Source organism: Mya arenaria, chromosome 11, assembly GCF_026914265.1.
Source record: "Mya arenaria isolate MELC-2E11 chromosome 11, ASM2691426v1".
NCBI lineage: Eukaryota > Metazoa > Mollusca > Bivalvia > Myida > Myidae > Mya > Mya arenaria.
In genome coordinates, this window is record NC_069132.1 from 4,339,214 (window position 1) to 4,350,714 (window position 11,501).

Here is an 11,501-nt window from a genome sequence, read left to right on the forward strand (position 1 = left end):
AGGGGACCACCCAAGTAACTATTAGGCCCTCTTTTGCTAATGTCAAATCATGGGGAGCCCCATGTGTAACGTTTCTTCCCTAGCTAGCTCGGACACACTACCATAAATTAAACTACAAACCTATTCTCGGACTGCATTGCCCCAAAAATTAAGTGTGAAATCAGTAATATAAACACGTGATTAACAATAATTGCTTACAAAACCAAACGATTGGAAATAATTATTATGTTTCAAGAATCAATGTTTAATTATCCCAAAACTAATTACGCACAAACAGAAACACTACAATACCTGTACTTCGACAGGACCAGCATACAAAACGCTTATGTGAAGCATTTTACTTCGGCGCATATAACTTAAGGTCTACTGTATATTTGACGAGGTTCACCTAAGTGTAATCTGCATAATCATTTTGACCAACCTCAAATTATCAAAAATTAGTTGAATCAACTTGAGTCTGAATTAATGGAATGTTAATCACCAACAAAACATAAAACCATGCTCGTTTCTTGTGTAACGAACGATAAATCTGCCCGGAGGCTCTCTAAATGATACACAGTATGGTGTAACCTCATTGTATAACTTCGGTTCATTCGGAGCTCCTCGGCCATTTTTTCAAACTCGGATGTATGCCGGTACATCTGTTGAAGTAGTCCGTATTTTTTTGAATAAAAGCATTAATTAAATGTAGTGTTTAAGAGTTGTATTCATTGCTCTCAGTTTAAATTGATTGCCAGTGAAGTGTATTATTGCAAACATAATTACGATTCCCAAGAGTTAAGTCATAAATTTTAACTACTAAATAAGATTACTACGCGATCTATTTGCAGCGGACTTAAACGTACCACTTTTTAAGTATGTAAACCGTCCATATACATCCGAGGTTGTTTTTGAAAAAATGGCCGAGGAGTTCCGAATGAACTTCGGTTGAACCAATCGGAACTCCTCGGCTAGTATCAAGATGTCTATCTCGAAGCTTGCCGGAGTTGGCCGAGTTGTTACGATTGCGGTTGAACATTCACACAACATCACGCGACTTTTAAGCTTGTACATGTATGTGAAAGTCGAAAGTACAGTAACTGGACCAAAATGAATTCTTCGTTATCACTTACTATTTTATTTGGCTTAGTTGCCGTGAGTTTTGGTGTACAGTTCAAGGACTGTAAGTTTTAATTTTAGATCTTTCTTAATTATTTTTAAAAAGTTTTGATAATTTTTTTTTCTTCAACTCGCTGTGTAGTTGACTGTTAGTCATTCTAAAATGCCGTCCAGGCTTTTTTTAATGATGGTTAGCCTGGGTCCAGGCTAACTATCATTAGAAAAAAAAGTTGACTGTCTACTGTGCATGGTCATCTGGCTCATTGTGTCTGAACTATAGATTAAATTCATTTTGGATACATACTGTATAATGGATTTGGATTTAAGCTATTGTGGAATTGCGATTGTCTGTCATCTTCGTCTGTCGTCAACATTTTCCTTCAAATAATTTCTCCCCTGTTTTGACCATTTCAACCAAACTTCACAGGAATGTTCTATGAGTGGTCCTCTTCCAGGTTCCTTCAATAAAAGTGGTTACATACAGAACTCTAGTGCCATGGCAATAACTTTGAAAATCATTTCAGAAACCACACAGCAGATTTCACCATTTATGTATAATTCACAGAAATGTTTATTAGGTCACCCTGTATCAAATTCCTTCACCTCATTTTGATTCGTAAAATAAAAAAACAACAATTGCCTCCAGGCGGAGGGCTACTTTTCACTTTAGCCAGAGGGCAGGGCTACTTTTCACTTTATGTCTATGCATCATGTCTATGTAACCACGCCCCCCATAAACCATGATTCATTAACAACATGGTTGCCAGGGGCAGGGCTAGTTACGACTTTATGTCTATATTGAATATATATTTTTTTTGTATTTTTTTTATAATTACTTTGTTTTTCAATCATTGATGATATGAACTTCAAACTTCATGAATTTATTCAAATTAACAATTTGCCCTTTTGTGACCAATAATATAACTGCAACTTAAATATTGCAAGATATTTTGCCCTTGTTAAAGCCGCACTCTCACAGATTGAGTCAGTGGACTGTTTTATATATTAGTAATTTGTCAGATTTTGCCGTAAGTTTTATTAACATTTTATCAATTTAGGCTGTTGATGGCTGACTGTTTCAGTATTAGATTGACAGGGAAATAGAACTGCTTTAGTCATAAACAAATACAACATTTTATCATTCTTCAAAACAACAATTTTACCATACATGTTTTCATGTTGATGTTTACATAGTACATTTAAACTGATAAAAATAAGTATTTTATCGTTTTTGACTTATTTATCGTTTGTAACTTATCACCCTTATGTCAGCATAAAGTTTGCCCAAGAACTGAAATACACGTAGGGCCAGAGCTTATCCCCAACAATGTGTGGTTTTAAGAGCAAAACGATTTGTTTCCAACCTTTGGTCACGAGATTTATAATAGACTTGGCATCGCTATTGTCTTATTACCGGCAAACAAAAAGTTTACTGGTTTAACTTTTTTTATCGGATATCTCATCAAATCAGGAAGGTATTGTAAAAAAACAACTTCAATTAGTCTCTGAGATCTGCGTACCTAGTGGTACTTGTGGAACAATGTGTAAAATTACGCATTTATTTACTATTTTCTTAACATTCTATAATGCATTTGCATGTTTTTAAATATTTTTGTATGAATTTTATTTAAATCTATCAGATTTGTTTTACGAACAAAATGTTGAAATTGAAAATTATCAAACTAGTGGAAAATCAAAGACTTCAAAAGTTCACACAATTTACATATCTTTAGAGTAATTGGAGAAGAAATAACATTTAAATAATGATGGGTATTTGAAATTTACACATTGAATTGTTCAATCTGTATTTTTACAGATAATGTGTAAATTTACTCAAGATATGTCAATTTAGCACTTCCCTTTTCCTGAAAGACAAATTAATATTAACCCAGCCAACAGTCTGATAATACTGTTAGTAATTTGAAATATATATTTTTTTAGACATTGGTCAACAATTGGTTATAATCATCTTCTTGTCCTAAACCGCTTGGACAATTTTGATGGAACTTCATAGGAATGATCCTTGGTTGGTGCTTCTTCAAAATTGTCCAAAGAAATGAATTCCATGCAGAACTCTGGTTGCCATGGCAGCCTAAAGGAAAATGTCAACAATTTGGTTATAATCATCATCTTCTCTTAAACCCCTTGGACAATTTTAATGAAACTTCATAGGAATGATCCTTGTTTGGTGCTTTTTCAAAATTGTTCAAAGATGATGAATTCCATACAGAACTCTGGTTGCCATGGCAACCTAAAGGAAAAAATACAAAACTCTTTTGGCAAATACTATAAGGCCTAGTGCTTAAATATTTGGTGTGTAACCTTTTCTATTGGTTATCTACCATGTTAATTCAAAGTATGCACCTGAAGAAAAATTGGCCTCACCCAGTGGGTTACTAGTTCATCATAAATACATTTTGTTTGTTAGTTTTGATAGTTCATTATAAATACATTTTGTTTGTTAGTTTTTCTTTAGAAGAAATTTCATTTTTACTTAATGATAAATTTAATAATCAGTCTTTTCCATTGAACTTCATGTATATTGTTGTAAACTTCATGTAGATTATTCTAAGCTACAAATCTTATCTTCTGTGTGGACCATCTCCGTGGCCTAGTGGATAAGCGTCCGCCTACGGAGCGGGAGGTCGTGGGTTCGATCCCTGGCCGCGTCATACCAAAAGACGTTAAAAGTTGGTACAAGTAGCTCCCTTGCCTGGCGCTTGGCATTTAAAGGATAGTGCTTGGAAAAGTGGTGTACTCAGTACTGGTTTAACCCAGGAAAGTTGTACCCCGTGTATCGGTGCTTTACACCGAGCACGTAAAAGAACCAAGGGGTCTCTTAGAAAAAGAGCTAGGGTCTCGCACCCGGACTTTCTTGTATTCCACCACTGTCTCTTTAGCGTGCTGTCCCTTCAGCAAAAACAAAGGACCCCGTTGGAAATAAGTGCTTGCACTTTTACGGGTTATCCTTGATCGCAAGGTCTAAAGAAATACATACATACATACATACGTGGATAGTGAATAAGCCTGCAGGCAATTGAACAAAGTCCTGTCAGTTGTTTGTGTATCTACATGTATACTAAAAGTTCTTTCAGTGTGCAAGCAATTTAACATAGTTTTGTCAGTATGCAGGCAATTGAACAAGTCCTGTCAGTGTGCAGGCAACTGAAAAAGTCCTGTCAGTGTGGAGGTATCTGTACCAAGTGCTGTCAGTGTGCAGTCAATTATCAAGTCCTGTCAGTGTGCAGGCAACTGAACAAAGTCCTGTCAGTGTGCAGGTATGAGAATCAAATTCTGTCAGTGTGCAGTCAATCTTCAAGTCCTGTCAGTGTGCAGGCAACTGAACAAAATCCTGTCAGTGTGCAGTCAATCGACAAGTCCTGTCAGTGTGCAGGAAACTGTGACAAGTCCTGTCAGTGTGCAGGCAACTGTGACAAGTCCTGTCAGTGATTATCCAGGGAACATTTTTGACCAGTATGTTTTTCAATATTCTTTGAGAACAAATATCAAGCTATATTGATAACATAGGTTAAACTCTTTTACTCAGGTGAGCGATTTAGGGCCATCATGGCCCTCTTGTTTATTTTTTGTCTTGGAAGAGCAGTTTTTTTTTGCGTAAATATCTGAAAACCAGTGATAAAAGACTGATGACAAAAGATCAAAGGGCAGATTTTTTCATTTCCGCTCCAAAATTGATGTTTTGTGCATTTTTCTTTAACCGTTAGTAACGGTTTAAGCCATAAAACATTAAATTTGGAATGGAAATATGAAAATCTGCGATCTGATCTTTTGTTAACAGTCTTTCATCACTAGTTTGCAGATATTTACGCAAAAAAAATGCTAATTCCAAGACAAAAAATAAAAAAAGTTGGAAAAACGGTAAAACTGTGAGTGCAGCTTTAAGATTTTAATACAAATAATTTTCAATGATTTGTTTATTCAAGTTTATCAAATTGATTGACAATGTCTGCTATGTCCTGTTGGCTGTGTTATGGCTTGACCCCACCATGACCCCATCACAACTTAAAATGTGTTTAAATACCATAGGTAATGTAGATGACCTGGGGATAGAAGTGATTTTGATGCCCAGTCAAAACCAGATATTTGAAGACTTGATATAAAGGAGTGAGGTACTTGAGATCTGGGTGTAATACCGTAGCTTTTTGAAGTGACCTCTTGGTTCTTTAATATGCTTGGTGTATAACTCTAATTCATCCAAATACAACTTTCCATTGGTTTAATCAGGACTGAGAGTCAGACATAGTACACTTATTCCCAGTACTACCCTTTGAATGCAGAGCGCTAGGTAAGGGAGCTACTGGTACCATATTAAGATATCTTCTAGTTTGACGCAGAGGTGGTTTGAACCCCTGACCTTGTGCACCAAAAGCCATGGAGCTATTGGGGCAGTATGACCAATTTTCAATGGTACAGAGTACTATGACGAAAGGCTTTAAGAATTTTTTATTAAACTAGCTTCATTTCAGCATGGTTTTAATCGTATACTTTCAGTCCACCACATGATTTTTGCTATCTTCAAGTTCAATTTTAAGCCTCTTAAAGGCTGTTGCCCTATGCCAGGAAGTGTTTCATTGAATTGTAGTAACTACTGTTGCTGATAAAAACATTTTTTTCTTTTTATTACCTAACTAAAATAAGGTACTAGTTCATGAACTGGGCATTTCCTATCCAATGTTTACCAATCTAGGTAGCAATGTTTAAAGGCATCTCAAAATAAATACCAGATGACTACAGTGATTTAGCTCTGAATAATTTAGCAGGACTTTGTTGCATATTTAACATACATGTAATAGACTGAAATAGATTATTCAAATTGTTTTTAACCTGTTTTCCAAAAAAATAACTATTGATGAAAATGTTAATTTTAACAAAAAAATTAAGTTGCCCTTGTTAGTTTGAACATTTTATTTCGAATTCAACGTCTTCTTAATTAAATTGGGTATGTATGCATCCAGGAGACTTGTCTAATAGCAATATTTACAGCTACCCACATTTCGATTTTGAGGTCATTTTCCAAAGTGAAAGCACTATATTTAAGGAATTCCTTGTTGCATCTTGCTCACATCACTCTATTCCCCAAACACTCTGCAAAATGATTTACAAAAAAAATTGTGCCAATTTGTTACTTGATACTTTTTTTTATATTTACAGAATTACTTATAATCAATTCAACTAGTATTCAATACTGGTGCCAAAAAATAATCAATTACATTACAATACCTTGTTCTGAACATACCGTTTTCTAAGTTCACCAGTATACACATGTGGTTAAATCATGTTGTTATTATTTTGTTTTTCAGGTGGTAGTAAGGAAGGTGTAGTGACGGCAGTAAAATGTACCACAGGCGGATCCACAGCCTGTTTACTGACCAGGGGAGAAAATGCCACGCTGGAGATAGACTTTAAATCAAGTAAGTTAACAATGACCACAATCAATCTCCTTTTATAAATAAGTTTGATCAAGATATCTATCATATATTCTACCATACTTTATTGCGTTGTCATATTCAACTTCTACCATATTGTATTGCGTTGTCATATTCAACTGCTACCATACTGTATTGCGTTGTCATATTCAACTTCTACCATACTGTATTGCGTTGTCATATTCAACTTCTACCATACTGTATTGCGCTGTCATATTCGACATCTACCATACTGTATTGCGTTATCATATTCAACTTCTACCATACTGTATTGTTATGTCATATTCAACTATTGACCTGTATTGTGTTATTACAGATACTGCACAGAAAAAACTGAAAAACGTTGTGCACGGCATTATTGCTAGACTTCCTGTTCCTTTTAACCCAGCCGATGCTGATGCCTGCAATGGAATGGAACCAAAATGTCCAACAGAAGCAAATAAGAACTACAAGTTTGTAACATCATTACCGGTCAAAACAGAATACCCTACAGTAAGTAATTGATTAAACTGCTCCAATGTTGTTAGAATTCATGTAAACCAGGACTGGCCACAGCGTTTGAGACAAAGTTCAAAATCCCTTCTTGAGGTTGAGACTTCCGCTTCCATTTGAGAGTTTACATATCGTTAATTACATATTTACAGTGTACTTTGCTAAAGCAAGTACCTGTTACAGAGGATGATCAAGTGGACACTTTAGTTGTGGAAAAATAATATGCTGTAAACAGACATTGTTGTAAGACTAGATGATTGTTGAACAAAGATTTTTATGTTTGTTCTTTCTGTTTCAAGACAAAAGTAACATGAACACATCCATGTCACTGAAATACACCCTATAAATGTTCATTTTAATTTCAGATAAGACTTGTTGTCAAATGGGAGATACAGGATGACCAGAATAATGACGTAATCTGCATTGAAATCCCAGCTCAGATCAAATAAAGTCTCTAAATTCCATGATATAATTTCTATTAACAATCACAGTCATAAACAGTGACAGGTGAATTAATTACATTCCATGGCTTGTATAGGCAATCAAAAGGACACTTAAAACAAATTAATATACAATTTACTGGACTATCTGGACAACAGGTGAATTAATTACATTATTAAAGCCATTGACAAAATCTGTCATCTGTTCCAATTCCTTGCCTTGTTATGGTTTGATTTATAGTATTAAAAAAAACATCCAATGGACCAAATTGTATGTCAGAATATTGAATATTTGAATCTTGCATTTGACTTTGTTAATATTTCACTATTTCACTGGATTCACCTAGATTGCCAACACTTGTGATGGTCTTACAACACAGATGGACAGATTTGAAACACTTTGTTTTAATTATTTCCTGTTTGATTGTTTCATATGCAAGTGCATTGTTCAAAACGAAATGTTATCGGAGTGTTTAAAATCAACTTGAATACAACTAATTACAAAGTTGGAAGTAAGCATTCCAAAATAAAGATTTAAGATGCTTGGTCAACCACACATTTATTTGTGCACGGAGAAAGATTTTTTATATCATTCACTGTTTTGTTTCGTTTGATTGTTGTTACATGATACATCTGTGTTGAACAAGCTTAACAGCTGCCCAAGTGATTCCACTTTGTTCAAGTGGGCACCAAGGAAGCCGGTCATTTACTGACACCATTAATTAGACTCCTACTTCTTGCTATGTGCGTGAAATTTTCTTATATGTTTTTCATGTATGGCTGTTGATTGTATGTCTTGTATGTTGATATTGTCTATTCATGCACAGACAACAACGAATAATTATATTGTCCTAGAATCACTGAATTCTGTTTTAAAGCTTCCCATGTTCAAATATGATTTTTTTTGATGACTGACATCATTTTAATGGATTTGATATGCAAAAAAGATAGTAAATATCATCAAAATAATCATTATTAATTATTATAAAGAAGCTGGTATTATTTTTTGTCATAGCTATAAATACATATTACCTGGTAATAACCAGGAAGCAATTCATTTCTATATGAAATGAAAATGATGCTTGGTCACAACACAGCAACCTTCAACATTATCACCTATGACTTGATATAGCAGTATTAATAACTAGTTTAGACGGTGTTTGTTAATTAAATACACCAGCTTATGTTAGAGAGTTTGAACTTTATACGTATATAGGAATCTCTGTATTGTTTGCTCATGTTATTCGAGTCATGGGCTAAACAATGGTAAATTAACTAATTTTGTACTTTTGTGCTATTCGTTTTCTCTTTGTATAGTTAATGTATACTCTTGGTTATTCTTATTTTTCTAATAAAATCTGAAAATGCACTTTAAATTCCCTGTATTATGTCATTATTTTCATGTATTTGGTTACAATAATTATGGACAGTAGAAGTGTATATTTCTCGATTTTAGACTTGTGCTTTATAACTTCTTATACTAGTATTATTGGTCCCAGGCAAGACATAGTAAATCAACATTATGCAAAACAAAGTGATACTTTTGCCAAAATATTAATTGTCGAGTGATGTGACGTAAAAATACGTTTAGAAAAAATCAGAATTACAGCATACCGAAAAGAAAGTATTCCATTTTGATTATACATTATATATAAAGTTTTACAATGACGGTTTTTAAGTTAGTCATAATTGTCAATGAGTACATCTAGGGGATTAACAAATTGAGAAAAAAACTCAAGTCAGCAAAAATCGGCAGAAAAAATCTCATTTGGAGCTCCTCGGCCATTTTTGTTGTTTTCGATAAAAATTGCCAAGGAGTTCCGAATGAAAAGATCTGACCTACGGTAGTCTATTTTCCTGGTGGCGGTCTCCCCGGACATTTCAAAACCCTATCAGTCGGAAATCAGACCGCTGTCTTGTACTCTTGACAAATGCAACTATGAAGAAGTTTTATTGGCAAATCGGCATCTCACCTATGGCCATTTACATTCCGATGAAATGAAGGAGAGCAAAACAAACCACAAGGCCTGACACCACTTTTTCTTGTGTGTCTTGTTAAATCTGAAATCGCCGTTTTAAGTTTCTTTGTATTCCGCGGAACCAAGTGTGAACTTCATGTATACATGGAACACATGTGCCATTTCATTTTAAAATCCCACTGTGCACGACCTAGTAACAGCCCGGACACGACCAACTAAACTCTTAAGTGCATTTATGCAGATTTCCATTATGATTAAACCTGTAAGTTTGAACTTGAGCTTTGAGGTAGGAACGTGGGTCTCGCATGCGACACGTCGTCATTAAGTACCGGAAAAATATATGCAGCATTCCATAAAAATTGAACTCCATATGTGACCTTGAACTTTAAGTAGGGGCGCGGGTTGCACGCGACACATCGTCTTTATGTATCGGACATTATATGCCAAATAATTTACATATCCTTCTCTGCATGGCAAAGTTACAGTCCGGATACAACCAGCGATTATGTATGACAGTATGTGCATGTTAGCAGCATTCCGTAATGATAAACCTGTAATAGTGACTCTGGCCTTTGAGGTTGGCTCATGGGGCTTGTACACGACACTTGGTCTTTATGTACTGAACACATGTGCCAGGTAATTTTAAAATCCCTCCTTGCATGCCTGGACACGGAAAACCGGACGGACAGACAGGAGGTTCGATTTTAAATCGTACCGCCTTCGGTATTGAAATCAACTTACGAAAAAGTAGAAAACTATTAAAAATACAACTTATTCGTATAAATTAATCATTTACTTGCTAAATTTAGACATTTAATACTAAAACCATAACATTAGTATTAAATACACGAAATCATCATAAAGAAGTCATAGCGATATTTTAAAGCGAAAATCAAATACTCTATAAAATTCACTAAAACATAAATGATTATTTTCCGGGCTCCGGACTACATGATTTCATGAACATTACATTACCCACGCCTCCGGGTTCATGCGTCCGCGCATGAAATATTATGTCAAACAAAATAAAAGAAATGTTCAGTTATCTTTGGTTTCTCTAGTTTGGTATTTGCCACTGCATATTCCAAACCAATGTCTCAAGGCTTGAGACAGACGTTGTCAGATTCTCAATAGCAATAGCCAGTGAATCAGTCTCAGTGGATGCAGACCTCATATGTTCCTGCTGTCTTTTCTCAGCCCGATAAAAAAGCTTCCAACTCCACTGCATGCCTCACAGCATCATTCAGATTGGTTGGTCTTGACTGTTTGATTTTCAGACTCATGCCTGAATTAACCAGCGCATCCATAAACTGCTCTTTTGCTAAGGTTTCTCTTACATCTATAGGTGCACTACATGGTACCCTAGGTTCGTAAGGCGTCTAATATCCTGATCTAGCTCTCCAATGGACTCCATGGCCTTCTGTCGCCTATCCCGAAGTTGAAACCCTATATAATTCAGTCTGGTTGATAGGCGAAAATCGGTCTTCTAATGCTCTGACTAACTCCTTGTAGTCAGTTGTGTTTGAGCTCAGGTAACCAAAGACACCTTGGGCATGGCCTCTCAATGATACCGAAAGGTACAGACCTTTTTGTTCTTCGGACCATCCGTTTAGCTGAACGCATTCCTCAAAATGTGCCTTGTAGTCCGTCCATGCTCCAGTGCCATCATAGGTAGCCGGCTTTACATGACACTTATTCTGGCCTGTACTACTATCAGATTTAGTTTAAACTTTATTTAATTTTACAACGATTGTGAAACAAGCTATAACAACTTATATTAATCACTCTCGTTGGCACGATGTTGCGCGAGAGTGTGGTCTTTTGTTGTGGGGGAAACCGGAGAACCCGGAGAAAACCCACTTGTCCGGCTTGGTGACAACTAACCAAACTCACATGCGCCCAGGCCGGGAATCGAACCCGGGTCGCCTTGGTGAGAAGCGAGTGCGCTAACCACTGCGCTAACCGGACAACCTCAGGCTTAGTACCCGTCCGTTTCCTAAACTGAATTACATGTCTGCCCATACTCTGGTCCTGGGCGTCATCAC

General features: G+C 35.8%; 1 protein-coding gene across 1 annotated transcript; it reads left to right on the forward strand.

Moving 5' to 3' along the window:
- The first annotated feature begins 1,004 nt into the window (after positions 1 to 1,004).
- Positions 1,005 to 8,846, forward strand: LOC128207439 (NPC intracellular cholesterol transporter 2-like). The gene is made up of 4 exons (XM_052910359.1): positions 1,005 to 1,162; positions 6,420 to 6,530; positions 6,862 to 7,037; positions 7,403 to 8,846. The coding sequence occupies exons 1-4, from the start codon at positions 1,090 to 1,092 to the stop codon at positions 7,484 to 7,486; spliced, it is 444 nt and encodes a 147-aa protein (XP_052766319.1). The 5' UTR covers positions 1,005 to 1,089; the 3' UTR covers positions 7,487 to 8,846.
- Positions 8,847 to 11,501: the final 2,655 nt, after the last annotated feature.